This window comes from Carlito syrichta, unplaced genomic scaffold (genome assembly GCF_000164805.1).
Source record: "Carlito syrichta isolate Samal-C Ts95f unplaced genomic scaffold, Tarsius_syrichta-2.0.1 Scaffold75497, whole genome shotgun sequence".
NCBI classification, from domain to species: domain Eukaryota; kingdom Metazoa; phylum Chordata; class Mammalia; order Primates; family Tarsiidae; genus Carlito; species Carlito syrichta.
Window position 1 is genome coordinate 314635 of NW_007019593.1, and position 20573 is coordinate 335207.

Sequence of the window (20573 nt, forward strand, 5' to 3'; positions counted from 1 at the left end):
TGGACGATCAATCCAGGATGCTGCAGACTCTGGCCGGGGTGAACCTGGCCGGCCACTCGGTGCAGGGGGGCATGGCCCTGCCGCCTCCCCCGCACGGCCACGAAGGGGCGGACGGCGACGGCAGGAAGCAGGACATCGGCGACATCCTCCACCAGATCATGACCATCACCGACCAGAGCTTGGACGAGGCGCAAGCAAAGTTGGTGTCGTCTCATTAAGCATCTTTTGTGTGTGTGCGGGAGCCGGGCCCGCGGCCGAGTCGCGGCCCGGGGTGGCGCCCGGGGCGGAGGCCTCAGCCCCCAGCGGGGAACTTTCTCCGAAGCCGGGCCGCGCGCCCCGGCCTCGGGGGCACTCGCCTGCGCACCCCCCGAAGCGGGCGGGAGTCGGCAAAGTTGCTTCGGGCTCGGGACGGACTTGGTGCGGCGCGAATTTTGCGGTCTCCTCTCCCCCTGCCCTGCCCTCTCGCAGCCCGGCCCCTCCTCGGATTTAAACCTCCCGCCTGGCCCCCAGCGCGCCGCCGGGCCGGACCCGGGCCGCCGCGGAGGGAAGTGCAACTTTCTCCCCCGGCCCTGAGTCCCGGCGCCGGCCCCCTTGGCCGCGGGGCGACCTCGCGGGGCGGGCAGCCGCCTGGCGCTGGGCGCTGGGCGGTTCCCTAGCGGGTCCGGGTGCGAGCGGCCAAGTTCTCGGGGAGGGAGAGCCGCCTGGCAAACTTTGCCGAGCTGTCACCCGCCCGCGGGCCGCATCGGCCGGCCGCGGCGCGCCCGCTCCCCTTGCGCTGGGCGGACTCGGGGGCCCTTCCGCACCGGTCGCCTCCCCCGGGCCGCCGCCGTCTGTCCCTGGACGAGGCTCCCGCGCGGGTTCGCGCCCGCGGTCGCCAAGGCTACTGCCTGCCGGGCAGATGCGTCCGCTTCGTTCCGGCTGGAGCTTTCGCCGCCGGGGCTTGCCGCTGTCGCGAACTAGTCAACTCGAGTTTTTGTTGACGTCCCGTGATTCAAAAGAGACTTCCAAATGAGGGGGTCGGAATTAAATCTTGGGTCTAACTTAAAGGGAGGCGCCATATTATTCCATAGGTGATGCTAATACCTTTGTGTTTTGCTATTTGATTTTTAGGAAGCATGCCTTGAACTGTCACAGAATGAAACCCGCACTCTTCAGCGTCCTGTGTGAGATCAAAGAGAAAACAGGTAAGGCGCTGCGCCCTGCAGTGGGCCTGGACACCCCCGAGGTGGGGTCGGAGCTACTCCTTCGACTCTCCAGTTGAGAGCTGCTGCTTTTGGGCACCGCCATCTTTGATCATTCTCTCCTTCCCACGTCCTGATCTTGAGAAAAAACTGCAATAAATCTGGATTCGATTTCTCAGTTCTGTTCCTGGTGTAAAATGAAGTGTAGGTGCGGACCGGGCTGGGTCGCCGTTCCCAGGCGGCTATCCCTGGCTGCAGGAAGGGAGGGGGCCCGGAGAGCCAGCCGCCCTCTCCCCTCGCCTTTTGCCTTGTTTGTGTGTCAGTTTTTAAAAGGAGCAACGGGAGACTGGATGCCAGGACCGAGTCTCCGGGAGAAGCATCGCCCGAACTTTGTTTTACTTAGCCTTAGGCTTCAGCTCCACCGATAGAAGAATAGATGCAATTGAACAGATCCCAATAGACTGTTTGAGTTAGTGTCTTAGGTGGGAAGACTACTTTTAAGAATTGAGGAAGGGTAATAAAATGTATGGGCATATACAATATATCTATTAATACTTTTATTAAATGTTGTATCTTGAAGTCATTGCACTTGTAACTGTGCTTAATGTATAAAGTAGAAAAAGGTCCACAGATGCAGGTTAAACAATTTCTAAGTGTTCAAGACAGGGAGTATAGGAGAAGACATGGTTTGCAAGTGCTGGAATGAAAACTACAGGTACATATAGGCAAATTTTTGGCATTTCATTTCAGTTGAACTTTCTTAATTGAAGATTTTAGTCTTGAAGTAGAATTATTGCTCAAGTTGAAGCAGAGATTTAATTTAGATGCTTTAGTTTGTATTTGGCATTACCTTCCCTGTATATGGCAAACAAATTCATTAAACAAACTTTACTGTTGATTTTTTTTCTTTTATTTTTTTGAGGTGTGTGTTGGATATTTTGTATTTTAAAGTTTGCCATTTTGTAAGTTGAGGCAAAGGAGAAAAAGTTAAGTCCAGGATATGGCAATATCCAAATGATGTTATTTAAAAGGTTAAATGTGATTGTGTTTAAATTGAGTATATGCATAATAGCATACTGCATGTGATTGTTAGATTGATAGGTGAGTTGCCCTTCTTTGAAACAGATTTTTCATTTTACAATACTATTCTGATCCTAAAAGTAAGCAAGAAAATATGATGGGTTATTGCTGTATATTAAATATATTTGCTAAACCATAACTAATGGCAAGTAATGAGAGCCCAAAGAGTAGTTTTCCTGCTTTTTTACTCGCATGGTATGGATGGCTTCTTAGTGATTCTTTTTAGGACATATTTTGCATTTTAAAAATCATAGGCGTTTAAAATTACTAACTTTTAGCTAGATTGATTTTTAGCTACCTTTAGAAACCATTATGATTTAAAACGGTAGATAATTTTTATCTCACTGTAAAGTGAGACATCTGGTATTGCATTTTGAAGATTCTTAGTGTAGAAGCCTAAAAATGTGCAGTTCTCAGTAAATTATGTTTTAATGTCCAAGGGTTTTCTTGCTTTCAGGACTCCACTTCAGTTTCTGCTGACAGCTAAGCACTGGGGTATTGACTATGTTGTGAATATTAAGATTGATTCAACTTTATACAGGCTTATATTACTAAGGAGAGGGAATTGACACATCTCTCTTCTCTCACCCTTTTCATGATTTGTATTTTTTTCTTTTTTAAAGTTTTGGCCTAGCTAGCTTGAGATCTAAATCCAGCAAACTGCTTTTCGTGTTTAGACATTTAGCAGCAGGCAGAATTCAATTAGGAAGCCCAAGTCCTTTAGTTGCTTATTTGCTCAGGACTTAGTTACACTGTTCTGAAAGGAAAGTATAGTCAACCACATGTCAAAGGTGAGTTACTGAAAAGAAACAAGTGTTTTCTGGGTCTGGGATTACTGGCAGAGAGAGCTTTGATAGGGCTGTTGCTATTTAAGAAGCAAGAGGTAGCTGACAAAAGAAATTTTTGTGTTTTGAAATTGTTTTGGGGGCTTTCAATGATAACTTGTAAATTAGAGTCTTCTTTTTGTGCGTTGGCCGGGAGATCCCAGTTTGCACGTTATCTCCTTTGTAAAAAGCCAACAACCGACAAAAGAGTAAAGGTGGCTGTCTGGGCAGAGGCATCTTCCTGCCAGCCTTTCTAAGCTTGAGAGCGATGAGATTTAAGTATTGAGTGATTGATGGGGGTGAAGCTGTTTCTCTCCTACTACCCATAGCTTTACCTCACACTTCAAAACTAGTCTTAGAATGAGTCAGGGACTCAGAATCCTCAATTTGAAATAAAACAGTTGTGTAAACATTAGTGTTACCAAAGCAAAAAACCAGGATAGCAAATTCCAGCCCCCCCATCTGCTTCCATAGTCATGCTTTGGAAACAAGAACTTATAAAAGAAGCATTGCATAATGCTTTTTCTTTAAATCATTTTGTTTAATCATTAACATAGTACCCAAAGATTAGTTTTTTCTAATCCACAGAAAGTTTACCCAATCATTTATGAATAGAAACCAGGAACATTGTGTGATGACTATTCTGCATAGTGTGGGAGTGGAGGTAAACTGTCACTTCAGTGGATAATGTCATTTCAGTTGTGCTTTTCTTCTAAAATAGGACAAAACCATTAAAAAAAATTCCATGTATTTGTAGATCTGCCAGTAAAATTTGAGGTTTCTGATCAGGCAGTGAACACTGCCAGTTCTGATGCATATAGGGGATTTTAGTTTAGAACACAACTGCTTCCCCCCCACCAAATATGAAAAGATATTTTTCTTTTCTGACAGATAAATGGGTAATCTACTACAATTATATTATTTTCTTGTTGAGAGGTAAGGAAAGTATACTTTTATTATCATAAGATGTTTTTTCTTGAAAATGTATTTATTCTTTTATAAAAATTATCATACAATTATTTTGGGGCAGAAATGTCTCTCATTGTTCAATTGTGATATTTGTGCATTTTGAAAGCAACTATAACAAAGTTATAGCCTTTAAAATCAAGATATTTGTTCACCTTAAACTAAGCAACCAGTGAGATAATTTTTGATATGTTAAGATTTTTCTCCCGATTTTTAAAGCCATATTTTTAAAATCTCTTATTAAATATTCCTGATGCCACAAGGTTTACTCATCTGCATACTTTTGGTATATTATCTCACCTCCTTTGGGTCACGTTAATCTTGATTGTTGAAGTGCTTTTCTTTGTGAAAAATTTCATCCTCAAAAATCTGCCTTCTTTCTTAAGTCCTTGTCATGAGAGTTTAAATGAAGAAATGATTATTTTTCAAGAAAAAAAATTATTTATTTTTTAAACAAAAATTCAGTATTTTAGTGTATAATCTGAATTATATTATTGTGAAAAAATGTTGAGTATTAAAAAAGAATTAACATAACCTTTTGCTTTTTAAGTGATAGGTTAAAATACTCCATGTTGATAGCTGCCAACCAAATTCTGATTTATTGCCACCACAAACCCTAAATAGCATTCATTTACTAGTAATGTCTAATGGCATACATGATGGTTTGCCAGATTTGTAGCCTTTGTGAGGCTTATAAGCAGGACTGACTTGGGAAGATCATAAAACTTAATGAACTTCTCTACTGCAGGAGGTGTCCGCAGGGGAAGAGAAAGGCCTGCTTGGCTGGTTGGGCTGGTTGAAGTATTTTTTATGTTTAAGGAGAAGAAACTAATGAGTAAAAATGCTTTACTTTTAAAGTACCCCCCCCAGAAAGAGTCATAAGAATTTTAGATCGCAAAACTAGATAAAGAGTGTAGCTTGCAAGTGAGGTTTTATATGCATTTAGTATATGATGTAAGATTAAACCTTTTATCTTTATTGCTGTAAGTGTGACTAGCTTTCAGAGGGACAAGACAGTACTCTCAGTCAGCTCCTCTAATTCTGAACCGACAGGTTTAGAGACTTTTTGGAGTCTTTTTCTGGTCTTTTTTTAAGATTCAGTATAAAAATTTGTTGTTACTTTTTTTCTTTGAACAGAGCTGTGTAACTACTTTAATTTTCTATGTGTAAAAACCACATTTTCTTTCAAGTGAAAATTTAGCAAGAAATTGTCATGTATTAGTCTCAATGTTATTGTATATTTTGCATATGCTTTTAAGTTGTTCTTGCACTATTTCCAAAATAATTATAATCATTTGTTCTAAATTTTAAAAACAAATGCATTGTTCCATATCAGATTCCTTTTTGTGTTTTAATGAAACACAGTGTTTTAATGAATTTATTTTCTAGTTTTAAAAAACTTTGTATTATATTATGGACAACTTCAAGCATAAATAAATGTTGGGAGAAGAGAATCCTAATCCCTGGTGAACTCATTGCCCATCTTCTACAATTAGTAACAACTGGACATTCTTGTTTTCTTTGTAACTCCTACCTTCCCAAAATTATTTTGATGTAAATTTTAATGGATCTTTAATATTTTAAATTTTATATTAGTTTTAGACAGACATTATTGTCTATTAACATTGGAGATATTAAGTGATTAAATAGAAAGTGTACAAGATCAGTGTATCTTGGAAAGTTATAAATTATATTGCTTTCTAATACATTTTCCTTAAAGCAATTTATGAATATTTTACTTTTTTTCTATTTTTATAGATTTGTGTATCTTACTGGAGCTTTTGTAGGAGATTTTGAGAAAGGATGTAAACAAATGAATGTTTTTCTAACTCTAATTTCTCTTCTCCTACTCTTATATAATAATACAATATAGTTGTTGAAAACCAGGAAAAAAATCTCACTTCCAGGCTGGTTAGAACTTCATGATCTAAAGTTTTATGTAGATATTATTTTAAACTATGGGGCTGTTTTCCAATTCTGTTCTTTGTTTTTTTCCTCTTGTCAATACTAACTTGATCTATGCAAATAATTCTTTTGTACCTCAGTTTTAGCGAACCTCATTTTATTATAGGTTTTGTGTAGTTTTGGTATTTTATTTGGGACTTTACTCATATTATTTTATATAATTTTATTCCAAGTCAGAGGTGGTAATATTCTGTACTAGCAAAAGAGGTCTCAACTTGCCCCAAAGAGCTCACTGATTCATCACCTTTCATAAAATATACCTGTGTAAATTTTTCATACCATGAAGCTTTTCCTTTTAATTAATTTTGCTGGTATGTTTACATTTCAGCTTTTAAATTTTGCAAAAGGTTACTTCGGAGGTAGATTCAAATTAATATCTTATTTGGATTATTTGTATTTTGATACTTTATAGTGGCTTGATGTAAGATGAAGTTACATGATATGAAATGGGGCTATAAGAATTGAAATTGCATTTTGTGAACCACACCCTAAGTCAATCATCGCTTTATTTTATACTTATACCATGAAGTGTCTATCTATTTAGAACAAATACTTAACACATCAAGTTAAGTGAGGATTTAAACTATTTTTCCCCTGTTCATGTGTGTGAACATCGTTAGATTTTTATTAGGTCAATATTGACACTATGAGAATAATGTTTTATTTGTTTTCTCAGCAGGCTTGTGTTTTAGCCATTCATCAGTGTGATCAGCATGATTTAAGTAGTAACTGACTAACAAAGCTTACACATTCCCACCCTCACCATGTTGACCTTTTTAAACATTTGCTCTACTTTAGTAGGTCATTTGAGTCTTAAGTTTGACAGAGTAAATAATTTATATCACCATGTAGTATAAAGTGGTCAAGGTTTTTCAGAACTGGCTATCATAGATTTTTTTTTACAAAGTAATAGAAGTTAATCAGATAAACAAATTACCATCACAGCTAGGTGATGGTGTTATATTTAGCAAATAAATTAATAAGTAGTGCTTGAATAAGCCACTGAAAAATATGCCATCTTTTTATGCCTTCAGATACAGAACATATTAGAAGATACATTTCATTAATCTTCAACACTTGATTCAAATTATTCCCTTTGTAGGCAGAATTGCAACGAGAATTCTTTATTATTTTTTCATAGATATATTCCATAAATATAATTTTAAAATTATTTTTAATGGTAATTGTAGTTTGCATTGGCATTAAATTTGAGTGTACATCTATCAGAAAAATTGGTGTGATATGTATTGAATTGACATAACATTTTTTGGGTATGACTATACATAATAACAGATTAGAACTGAAAACAAGATCAATAAGATAAAAATAATTGTCAAAAATTTTGTACTTGTTTCCTTTCAATTTAAGTGCTTTAAAAATGTTAAGCTGTTAGAACAATGACACTTTTTTGTGATCATATTAATGAGGATTTGGCATACAAAATAATCCTTTTAACGCTGATGATTTCTCACAGTGTTTAAACCGTTATTTGGGAGACTCAGCATATGTTATGGCAAAATGATTTTTTTAAAATTTTTATGTGATACATTAGTTTTCAAAGCATATTTCTTAGGCATCCAAGTCCAGCAGGTGGCTTTTTACATTTAAAAATTCATAAATTTTAAAATCCCCTAAAATTTTATTTCTAATTCAAATTAACTAATTGAGAATGTCAGCGTTTCCACTGTCTCTATGTTAACATTTATAATAGAACAAATGGCTGCATATAGAAATTATCTGCAACATAATCTAAATTAAGATTCTAAACAGACATTACAGATGCTGGCAACTTTGGCAATTATCATTTTGTTTGGTGAACAGTAGTAAAACAGTGTGCGGTAAAAGTGTTTAGAGAGAGAGGATAAATAAATTGAACAGTTTTGCAATGCAAAGTGGTTTGTGGTGTTTTTGAGGATTTCTTGGCTCTCTCTTAACTGCTATTGTGAGCCTGGAGCAGATTTCCCCATTGCTAATGCCCTAGAAGTATTAATTCACTTTGATATGCTAATTAGAGGGCATTATGCAAGAAATGAGATTAAGTGGCAGCATGAAGCCATTTGCCTGTCAGTAAATTGAGAGCTTTAGCATCAGGAGGAGCTTTGTTTTTTTTTCTTTTTCTTTTTTTTTTTTTTTTAGTTTCTCTTGGTTTTGCATATAAATAAAGTTGATTGAAAGGTCTAGAGAAGCTTCTAGAACATTGTTGGATTTTTCCCCCCCATAATTTATTTAAACATATGTCACCGAATTTTTCTGAATAATTGATCTAATTGGTGATACCAGATATGAAGTTTTTATGGAATTCTGTATAAAAATATACTAAGAATTTTGTGTCATGTGGTCTTTTTCTCTTAAAACAATTTCAGCAACATGGCTAGTGACCTGTTAGCATTTTTTCTTTTCAGAAGTGTAAACTTCTGTATATGGGCTTGTGTACCAATGTCACCAAACTGAACTTCACAAGGATACTTTCTTCAGTAGGGAAGGAAGAAGTTGTTTTGGGCTTCAGGAAACTATGTTAAATGAATATTAAGATTCTGACTTGAATCCATAAAAGCTGCAACAGTTAGAATTAGTAGTTAAACTGCCCTTTATAAACCTGTGGAATTTGTATTTCAGCATATATCTCATATGTGAGACTACTATGTTATTTGATTTTCATGTTGAAGATGCAATTTCATACTTGATTCTGATTTTGCTGATTTTTGTGGTTTAAGCCAGGCCTTGGAATTTTTCTTTATAAAGCTACTTTGTGATATTTTATATATTTTGGGGTGAAATACATTAATGAATACTGGCATGACTGTGGGGGAAGAGGGGGACAGAACTTCTTTAGGCCTGTGAAAAGATTGTTTCTTCAAGCATGGAACTTCTATCTGCATACACCATTGATAGAGATAGAATTGCAAAACCCTGACCTAACTACAATCCCTGTATATGGTTAAAGAGGAGAGGACTTGGGTAAAGCATTTCCTACTGGGGCTTAGTTCTAGTGTCTGAATTCCACCACTGTAGCTGTGACTCTAGACCCAATAAACCATAACTTCTCTTCAGAGCCATATGGATTATTTAGTCACCACAGCTGCCACGCATGCACACTACCGAGGCTGACATCTCCTCGGTGTGCATGCGTGGTGCCTGTTAATGTTAATGTGAGTAGGAATGTGCACACAGAGAAGAGGACGAGAGTTTCTCTTGAGACAAAAAGTCCTGATTGCATTTTCTCTGTGAGGAGGACTTAATGTACCTACCCTATAAGCTGCTTTTCTAAATGAAATGCTGGGTTACTTTAAATTCTCATTCTCTTCTCAGATTCCCTGAACTAGTTAAATCAATGAAGCCTCATTAGTTTGATTACTTGTGAAAATTTCATTTGAAACATATGAAGTTATTTTTGATTGAAATGGGAACAAAAAGCTTTTGAAATTGCATATTATTATTTAAACAAAAGGTTTCTGCAGGCTTTCAGATGTACTGAGGCTTGAAAATAAGAATTTACAGGAATTATTGGGAATGATTTATGAAATACTTGAATGACATTTGGTAAGATGGAATCACTACATTAAAAATGTATATGTAAGTGAAGTGGCACGTTTAAATGTGTAACTTATCTTTACTATCGAAGTGTCCTCACATGAGGAAGAATTGACTTAGGTTGTCTTACAAGTTTAGTTTTTCTTTCTTTTCTCCCTCTACTTCTCTTTAAAAAAAAAATACGGGTGAAAGTAGTTGGAATTCATAGTCAGATATATCATTTTCAACTTGGAATAGGAACTAGAGCAGGAAATTGATTTTATATTTATTATGAAAGCAAGAACTCTGCCACCAACTGACAGCCATCCATGTTTTAGTTTTGTGATAATTGTTCACAGACATTACTCTGCAGTTGGTCCAGATTATTTATAATGTTGATTGGGAGTGTTGGTCCATTAAAAGGTATGTGTATAATGAATATCTTTAATTAAACCAAGTAATATCAGAATATTTTATTGTTCTTTTACATTGGATCTTCGGTCTAGGATTAACTGTCAGTACTGGTAAGAACAAGTTACAATAGATTGTGCAATGATTTCTCGGGCTTCATGGATATATTTATTACCATTTTTGAACAAATTATACTAACATGAAAAGTTGTGTTTGAAATGATTGTGTGCTAGATAAGGTGATACATTACAGGAATGGTTGGGTTTATGGAGCTTTATGTAGAGGTTTTCTCAGAAATTATAGCACAGGGCTGTCACTATAAAACCCAGTGATACAGTTGGTAATAACATACAGTGAAGATATTTTTAGATTTCACTTGTTATTCAAATAAGTGAGAACCCTCCAGTTTTTCTCGTCATATTTCTTTGGTTGGAATCTGTAGAGAAAAAAATGAAGCAAATTCTTTAAAATTGTATATGAGGTGTGGGTGTTTGACTTGTGTGAATTATTCCTGCTTGCCACTTGTTAGAGCGATGATGTGATACTGAAGACATCCTTAGGAACTGACTTCTTGCTTCTTGACTGGTCAAGTATAGAAACCCAATGTCTGAAAATGAAACAATGGATTCTATAAACATAAATTCTATTTTGTCAATGTATTACGTGAATTACTTTTGATCTACCTAAATTTGTTATTTTGTGTTCAATAAAGTAAATATTTCTTTCAGTGTAATCATTCTAATAGTGGTGTAGTTTCTAACATCAAACCAATTTCTTTTTTTGATTGGTTATCATTGTAACTGCTTTTTAATTACTGTGATTATTATGTTACTTTTACATTTCTAATATTTTGCAAAATATTGGCCTGATAATAGTGTTTCTAGAACTGAGCTCTAGTATGCCTGCTTTGCTTTTACCTTGAAAATTAGGATTTTTTAGTTTATATTTAGCTGACTGATATTCAGTGAGTAAATTATTTTAGAAATAGAAACATTTTCTAATATAAAAAAGTAGATGTCAACCATTATGATGTGAAAAAAAGGATAAGTTGTTCCCATAAAATTTTTCCTTTCAGTTTTAAATGTTAGAATTCATGGTCAAGCTATGAATTTCTAAACCTCTTCATCTTTTAAGCAGTTATAATTTGCTGGGCTTTAATATAGCAGACTGAAAAGAGAAGGCTCTCCCCTCCAAAAGCTTCCATTCTTTTAGTAATAACAGTACAAGTTGTAAACACGTTTTGAGTGGGTACAGCAGTTCCTGCATCCTGGGTGCTTTACATGCGTTTCTTAAAAAAAAAAAAAAAACACCACAATTCACACTTTGAATTTAAAAGTAATATACACTTTTTGGGGAAAATCATATAATGCTGATGACATATTATTTCATAAACTTGTAACAACCCTTCAAGGTAGGTATTTTAATTCTCAATTTGCTGATGAGGAAGCTGACACTGAGAGGTTAAGTAATTTGTCTCTAGTCCCATAGTGAGTGGCACCCCAGGCACTCTGTTCCAGAGGTGGCAGCAGAACCTCTCAGCTTACGCAGAGAAAGTAGTAGAAATTGTTGATTCAAAGAAGATGGTAAAACCTGAGCTTAAAAAATGTGGTCAGGTCCAAAGTGACACTGAGTGGCAGCAGAGCTGTGGTCAGCACTAGTGTAAATATTTGTAGACAACCATGTTTTACAGACTTCAGTTTAATGGCAAAAATCTGCCCTAAATGCCTCAGTAAATATATACTGGAGAACAGAAGCCTATTCACTGAAGAAACAATTGACTTTAGCTTCTCTGTTGTTAAAGTGGCCCCTGGTGATAGTGCTGTAGTGACTAGATAGAGCAGAGGAGAATGGTTTCCTCCTGGCTGGTGGGCTGGCAGTTTCACTGGCACTGCCAAATGTACTTCCTATTTGTTGTGCAAGGGAATTGGAACAGTGAGGCATTTATCATATCATCCCCTACTCCTCATGCAAGCAAAAAAGGAGAAGTTGTCAATGAAAGAAAAAGAACTGTAATCGCACATTTACATATGCTTCTAATTGTTGATTTGGGGATTTTCTATGAATATAGCTTCACAAAACAGATGCTGTTTAAGAAAAGGGGGAACATAATTTTGTGGGCAATGAATTAAGTGTTTTTGTGGCCCTCTCATCCGTAGCTAGGAGCAGTTTGTGGACCGCGTCTGTGAACGCGGCTCATAATTGTTTTTCACACATAAGTTATGCAAATGAGCTTTTATGGCAACTGGCATAACAATTAGCATCCTCCAGCAATATTTTAGCAGGTTAATTGCAAAATTTCTAAATTGTACATCTGACTTGTTAATTAGGCATGACAGAGGTGGTAAAATAGTTATCTTCAGGCAGTGGCAGCCAGGAGCTGCTTGAAATGCAAAGAGCAACGATTGATTGGATTTGAGGGTTACAATTGTGGGAGCACTGCTGTTGTCAAGTGCCGCTGAGCAGCTCTGCTCCATCAGTTGCCTCAGAGCAAGAACCACGTAGTTGCTGTGAGGATCCTGCCATTTACAAATCTGCTTTATTTAACTCTACAACTCTCCTAACCTAGCCGAACTGTTTATTTCATGCAGTTTGTTCTGCATTGAGATCATTGAGATGAGAGGGCAACACAAAATAAATTATTTTGTTCTTGAATTTCAGGACTTTGAAAGTTTACTTTCTGTTTTAAAGTCCATTTCAGCATTTTTCACTTAAAAAAAAAGCGGACACAAATTTCCTATTCTTATTAAATTGTGAATTTCTGTTCTCGAGGTTTCATATGTGATTATTTGATTTTTAATAACTTACCCATTTTAAACAGCGATTCCTTTCATGCTTCATATGTTCATTGTAGGAAAATACTGTTTCTATATTTCAGTCTTAGTTTTTCTTTTAGGCACGGGAGAGGAAAAGAATCAAATATAAGGATTACATACAGGGGACATGTTCATTTTCCTTATGAAATTTATAAAATAACAGTATCAGCGTAGTATATTGTGATGTTGTGTGCAGCTACTAGAATTCTGCCTGCAGTATGTTTTTAAAATCATTTTTTCAAAATTGTATTCAAATTTCTGTGGTCTATTTCATAGTTTTAATTGGATAGTAACAGTAATTTGATGAACATAAACATTAGTGAACTGAGTGTGATGGCATATTGTGCATTTGATAGTGCCAAAATGAACCATGCCTTTTGTGTTTAAATTAGGCTAATTACATTTTTCTGTGCATATAATACCTACAAGTACACTGACTATGAAGTTAAGCATGTGTGAAATTTGATGTCACCTTTGAATTCACATATATTTTCTTGATTAAGGCATGTTGTGCTTAATGTTGAAATGTTATATTTTCATTTAAAAAGTAAATGTTCTACATGTGTAGCTGTACCAATATTTTACATTTTCTTGTGACATGTGTATATGGAGGAAGTGCCATTTATGATATGTTGTCATCAATAATTTTGTCACTGAGAATAAAAGGCTTTAAACTCATCCACCCACTGGAATGTTTTATCATATTTATTTTAAGAGATGTGAAATTAGTGAACAATTGAGCTCTTTATATGTAGGAGATGCAGATGTAACTGAATATTTACTGTTAATGAAGTGCAACATAAATATCTCAGTGCCAATAAATTCCACATGGCAATAGTGTATTCTATAGATATCTAATAAATAGCTTCTTTTTTTTCTAGATCCTTTAGCTATAGTCTTTATTGTGGTCTAATTTACAAGCAACAGTGATATTAAATATTGGTTAACTTTTTTAGAGTGATGTATTACATTTGAAAATACTGTATTTTGAATAAGAGTAAAACATCATTTCAAATCATTATATTTACTGATTAAATACTCACTGATTTTTATCCATCACTATTCAACAATTCAAGCAGGAGTTCACTACAGTGATGCTTCAGTGGATAATATTTGGAATAGGGTAACCATTTTAATGAAGTTCATTGAGAGAGATTCTGCAGGGAGCATTTCAGGTGTATTATGACTTTTGTCTTGTCATGATGCACGTCTCCATAACATTAGAGAAAAAGCTACAGAGCGCCACTCATCTCAGTTAATAATAATAATAATTTTTAAAAAGTGAAAATAGCAACTCAAAATTCTCACTTTTCCAGTAAAGCCTGAGCAGAAAGATACTAAGTACAGGCAGCACCGCATGTTTTTAGGAAACTTGTTAAGTAAATACCATTTCTATAGGTTAAATTGCCATCACATTTTTAACTGTCCCAATATTGATCACCCTATAGAGGAATGAGACTGAAGTCTGGTAGTTATTAGTGTAAAGAGGGTCAGCTGCAGAGACTGGTACGGAGCAGAGGCTCTCATGATAATGATGCTGCTATTTATAGATCCCCATTTCATTAGTTGCAGAGTTTCAAGGAAGAGATTTTCTCTGGGGGAAATGGATACTTGAAGTTCATTTTCTTCCTCACATTAAGACAGAAATGTGAACAACCTTCAGTATAGAACATATGATTACAGTATTTTTGTAGAAGCAGTTTATATTCCAAATATATTTGCAATAGTAAATGTTGTAAATTTAAAACATAATGTAGAAATTCAGAAAAGCTAGTTGCTATCCTGGCCGAGCATTACTTTATGCACATTGTTTTATTACCCTTCTTTGCCATTTTTTTCTTGTAACAATTACTGAATTTTCACAAAGTGTGCAAAGCAGAGTACAATCATGATTGGATTCCCTTTCTTTAGAATGTTCTAAGGTCTTTGAAGGAGTTAATTGATTGCAAGAAGTGCTGTTTCCAAAAAAATGACAATCCACCCACTATGTGTATCTGTGTACATTTATAATATAAGTAATTGTGCTATCCTTCTTGAATTCTTGACATTTGAGTTATTTTTTTCCCTTTAAGAGAATATTTACTTAGTTAGTATTCACTTAATTAGAACTGACTGTTTAATGTTTTCTGGGTGGGTATTTATGGTATTTTCTTTGCTATATTTGCATTCCAGAAATTAAGTCCCCCTGCCATTATTCGGCGAGACTTTCATACATTAGAATGATGAATTGAAAGCAGAAATGGGAAAAAGACTGCAATGCAATGAAAATTTAATCAGCGTCTTCTGCTGCTTTAATAAGGCAAATAATTCTTATTGGCCGCTGTGTTAAGGTTTCTAATATTTAATTCATAACAAACCTTGCATTATTCTGCAGTAGCATCGACAGCTCCACTTTGCTGCCTGCCAACAGACAACCATAAAAACTTAAAAGCAGATGTAAATGTCTAAAACAAGGAGAATGATTAGATCTAAAGCGGTCAAAAAAATCAACAATATTGTGAAAGAGTTTGATGGATCTCTATATTTAGTGATGCAAAAATGATATTAATTAAACTCACTTGAGCAGACCTTGTTTTTGGAATTGGAGCATAGCCTTTAGTACCTGACCAAAGACCTGGAAAAAAAGCAAATGTCAATACAGTTTTGGTAATAAACCTCTTTAAACTGGACACAAACTGTGCCATTTATACTGGAAATACCTAGTTTATATTCTTGTGTATATGCAGTCTTTCAGCAAATATAGTCCTGAAATTGAGCCAATGGCATAAAATATTTTATCTTCAATTAGCCCAGTTTGAGAAAAGTAAGACAGCTTTTGCAGTATAATTTTTTTTAAAGCCCTTAAAAAAATTGTCACAGGATTAAAGGGAATATATGCTTTTATTTTCTAACTTGAATTTAATGAGTCTGTAATAATAGCATTAATCTTTCTGGATTACCATCTAGATTATCAGAGTCTTTTGTGTGAGGTTGTATTGGGCATTAAGTTAAAACCTGCAGAAATGAACAAAAAGATATTGTTACCGATTACATGTAAACAGTCTGAATCATTCAAAGGGATGTGGAGAAGAGTATTTCTGTAGTGTGAAGCCAGAGAAAATGGCAACCTGCCAAAGCTAGGTGCAAGCTCTTGTTACATGGAAGGGTTGGGCCTGTTCTCATTTCTTCTTGAAATGGCTTAATTGGTGTCAGCACCCCAGGGATAAAGGCCTCTAACACTGAAATCCACACGATTCACCCTGTCTCTGCTCAGTGTAGGGAAACTGGTAACAACTGGTGGTGAATGAGGAGTGAACGGTGCTGTAACAATACTCGATGATGTTTGGGATGACAGAAATTAATACGCACTTGCTTGAAGAAAGCAATGATTAATGGCAGTGAGCACGGGAACGCTGTCCCTCCTTTTACTCCACTTTGATGGGGATTGAAAAGCAAAAGGCTGTTTTCATTCTCTGTAGAAAGCAGAGGTCACACAGAGTACATTATAGCAATTTTTCCTCTTTGTTTTTTTTATTTCATAAATATTATGATAAGCATAGATTAGATAGATTTTTTTTTGGTGGAAGCTTAAAAGGATATTTTATGTCACTTAAACATTGTTTATGCATAAAGAAATCACACATTCTTCTCTTCACTTGTTAGATGATTTCCCCTCATGTCAGAATAATTAGTGCAATTAGGAATTTTAAAAGCCCACAAACATGAAGTTGTATTAATGCTGCTTACCATTTTATAACTGAAGGCAAAAAGGCCTAGTTTTCTAAAGACTGCTAGGAGAGGGTGGGGACAGGAATGTTGCAGGGGCTTTCACCTTTCTGCTGCCCCTCCCCCAGGTTTCTCTCAGTGAATGTTTGACGTAAATATATTTTGCAAGGTACTTGCACTTGTCAGCAGCTTTCTTAGCCATTTGATAAAGATTCTTTATTCTACAAGAAAGCCTGAAATAACAGAACTGTACTTTGGATAATGAATTCTTCATCTGTGGAGAACTTTAAAACAAAGTACAGTGTTGGCATTTTTTTCTTTTGAGTGAGATGGCTGATATATCTTTTGGATCCGACAGGAAGACATAAATTAATAGAGTTCTGGAGTTCAGTTTCTCATTAATAATCCATTTTGTCATGGTTCTTGGCATTGTCAGCCTGGTAGCTGGTTCATATTTTGCTAAAGGATAAAAGCAGATTATGTCTTAAGGCACAAAGCAAGAATAAAGAATTTATCGCCTTTTGGGGGAAGTACATGCTATAAGAAAAATATTGTTTTGCAAAAAGTTTCAAGTTTTAGTTAGAAATACACTGTACATTTTTCTTAGGTAAAGCTTTTATTTTAAGATCTGAACTGTTTCTTGGAACCTTAGGATATTAGAGTTTTAGATCATTGCTTACGGTTGCCTTTACTGATTATTTGTAAAGGTTTGTTTTTTAGAGACAGTTATGTAGATTTCAGCTTGCTTTTATATTTTATTTTTAGAACTCTATGCATTGGGATATAATTACAGTTCAAAGAGAAATGCACAAAAGTCATTATTCTCTTTGCACTTTTATGTCTAAATACGAGTATACTATTACTCCTGGATGGTTTCTTAGATATTAGCTCCTTGATGGCAACAGTGAAGGCTGCAGAGTCTTTGGCCATCTAAGAAATCTAATAAATAAAATTAAAATAAAACAGCCTTATGACTAATTTGATAATCCTATAATTACCTTTTTTTTTTTTTTTTATGAAGGCACTAGAAGCAGATTATATGTACTGATCCTGGTCACAGGTTCTCTTAATGGCATAATTTAAAGGTATTTATATTTCTGTTTTAAAGAAATTAGTTCCTATAAACATTGAAACATTATCCCTTCTCCCCGTATCTGATAGTATGATCACTGGCCACCTGAGATCTCACATTAAAGGGCAGGAAACTAGTAGAAGGGAAATGAGTACAAATATTCTACTACCATTTTTTTTCTACTCACACTTAAGAATTTTTATTTTTGGTTTATCATTTATAATTGCAAGTCTTTTACAGGCTCACTCTTAGAAATATACAACTGAAAAATATGTCATCTTTAAAACTTGCATCTTGTGCTACCTTTCCCAATTATCACTTCTTTTTTGTTCATTTTAAACCTCAAAGTAATACATGTGGGGTGTGTAAAGTCATAAATCTAGAATTGATTACTGAGGTATGGGAGAAAGAGGAGTTTGGGTTATAAGATGAAGTAAGGAGTGTTAAATTATAATCAAATGGAGAGAATAGGGGATTTTAATTATCTCTACTCAGAAGGGCTTATTCTTATGTAACTTGTAATTCTTGATATTTTCTGAGTCATTAAAGTTCATTCTTGGATACAGTTGACCTAAGTTAATACTGATAGTGGTGATATGTTACAAAGATTTCAGTAGGAGTGGAAAGAATATTTTTCTTTTCGTTTTCATTCTAGACTGTAAGTTCTTAGAGGGCAAGGTCTGTCTGTCATCAATTTTTTAGCACACAGAATATGCTCAGTAACTTATTTATAAGTAAATGCATGCCTTCGTAATACATTATCTGAAGTGTATCTGCTGAATATATATAATCTGATATTGCATTCTTCTAATTCTTTATATAGAAATTTATCTTAATTATAGCAACTATAGACAATATAAGAACACTGCCATAGCTGCCTACCTGGATCTGAAGTAATTTATATGTAAATTATTTGTAAAGTAATTTATATGTATTACTGCTCCATTACTATCATTAACGATAATATTCTAAAAATTGAAAAATCTGTGTTGAAAATTCCTAGTAGCATGCTTAGAGTTGAATATTTACCTTTACAGTTTTTATTTTAAACCAAATATGATAATAAGCAGTCTGTTTCATAGCTAGGAATATTTGTGTGTTTCCACATTGCAGGTTTGAATTAAGATGATTTAAGACTTGTTTCTCTGTAGAGTTAGGAAGGACATTTGTTTTAGTACATTCTAATGAAATCTTAAAGACTAGATTTTGACAAGAGACATTTTGCTGACACAGAATATTTTGTTCATTTTGACTCTCAAATAAGTTCTTCTGTCATAATGATTGATTTATATTCATTTTAGACTGTACAGTTTCATAGCTGAGTTTTCTGTCTATAAGGTACAGAAATCCCTGTTTGGGTTAATGATAAATTAAATAATTATCTTCAGAGGTGACAGATGGGTCATGTTTATTTGACTAGTCCAAAGATTAACCTAAGATTATTAAGTAAAGTACTATGGTTATGAGTTATTGAAATGAATGCTAATTTTAAATTTAGCATGATTGGGAACATGCAAGCTTATCTTTTTGGCAACTCTTTTGTTCCCTGTTGTTTTATAGGGTTCAGTTTCTGCCTCATGGTAGAATTTTTAAAAAAATACTGTCTTTCTTGCATATATAAAATAGGTAGTTCTTGGGTAAGTATCTGTATTTAATTTGTTAAGCTTTCCTATGTTGAAGACTCTTGAGAAAAATAAATATCTATGTCAGTGATTCTCAAACTTTATCTCAGGATCCTTTCATATTCTTAAAATAATGATCAATTCTTACTATATTAAAATTAAAACAAATTTTAAAAACATGTATTAATTTAAAAATTATAATGATAAGCCTAATACATATTTTCCATATTAGCATAATTAACATTATTACAGTTATCAACTTGTTATATGTTATCCTACACAGAATTTTCTAAACCAAAACAAAGCAAAACAAAATGATGAGAAGAGTGGCATTGTTTTACATTTTTGTAAATCTTTGTAATGTCAGGTTTAGTAGAAGACAACTGGATTCTCATATCTACTTCTTCATTCTGTTGTCATATGGTCGATGTATATAAAGAATTATCTGGTCTTACACACACACACACACACACACACACACACACATACACACACACACACACAATTGGAAAAGGGAAAAATATTTTAATAACCTTTAGAGATCTTTGTGGATGCTCTTATTTGATACTATACTAAAACTTGACAAGTGGTAGTTTTATAAGGTTAGTTCAAATGTGAAATCTGAAGCCACAGTGACAAACTTTTTCTGTTCTGTTTCATTAATATCTACTGGTCTAGTTTGCACTTTGAATGGTTTTTCTACCCATACATGATTACATAATATCATGTCTTTATCTGAAAAATACTGATTCACTGCTTGTATCTTACAAAGATTAACATATTTCACTATACCACATCAAAAAATTACATTGTTAGTACAGTGTTAATATCACCAGGTTCATCAGGAAAATTTTTAAGTACTGGGAAGCTGTCACACTTATAGTGGTGGACACAGTGTTTCAAAATACGAATTTTTGCTTGAAAGCTTGAACTTTATCATTGGCACCAAAATTGTCAGTTGCTTTTCTTTTCTTTTTCTTTTTTTTTGAGAAAGCAGGATTTATTGAGAGGACAGAAAAGTTCCCAGAGTGGGAGGGGACCTGAGGGGGTTGCCCAGTTGCTTTTCTTGAAGTAACAGGCCTACTTGGTTTTCTTTGAAAAAAAAAAAATGGTCTACCAATATGTCCAAGCTGAATAACCGTAGTTTGTCATTGTTTTTTTATTTATTTACTTATTTGTTTTTGAGTCGGAGTCTCACTCTGTCGCCTAGATTGGAGTGCAGTGGCCGCTCCCGGCCACCGCAGCCTCGACCTGCTGGGCTCCGGCGATCCTTCCGCCTCAGCCTTCCAAGTAGCTGGAAATACAGGCGCGCACGACCACACCTGGCTAATTTTTTATTTATTGTAGAGATGAGGTCTCGCCAGGTTGCTCAGGCAGGTCTCGAACCCGCGGGCTCAGGCAATCCACTCACCTCAGCCTCCCAA

The 20573-nt window shown here is 35.4% G+C and overlaps 1 protein-coding gene across 2 annotated transcripts in view; it reads left to right on the forward strand.

Annotated features, from left to right (window-relative positions):
* Positions 1–6: 6 nt before the first annotated feature.
* LOC110595233 (pre-B-cell leukemia transcription factor 3-like) overlaps positions 7–20573 on the forward strand; it is a 37200-nt gene continuing 16633 nt past the window's right edge. Inside the window, exons 1-2 of one of the 2 annotated variants that reach the window (XM_021710160.1) lie at positions 7–199; positions 1111–1184. In XM_021710160.1, coding sequence (XP_021565835.1) covers positions 18–199; positions 1111–1184 — 256 coding nt within the window. In that variant the 5' untranslated portion in view covers positions 7–17. Of the gene's footprint in view, positions 200–1110; positions 1335–20573 lie in introns of those variants that run through there. The other variant, XM_021710155.1, reaches the window with a different exon arrangement.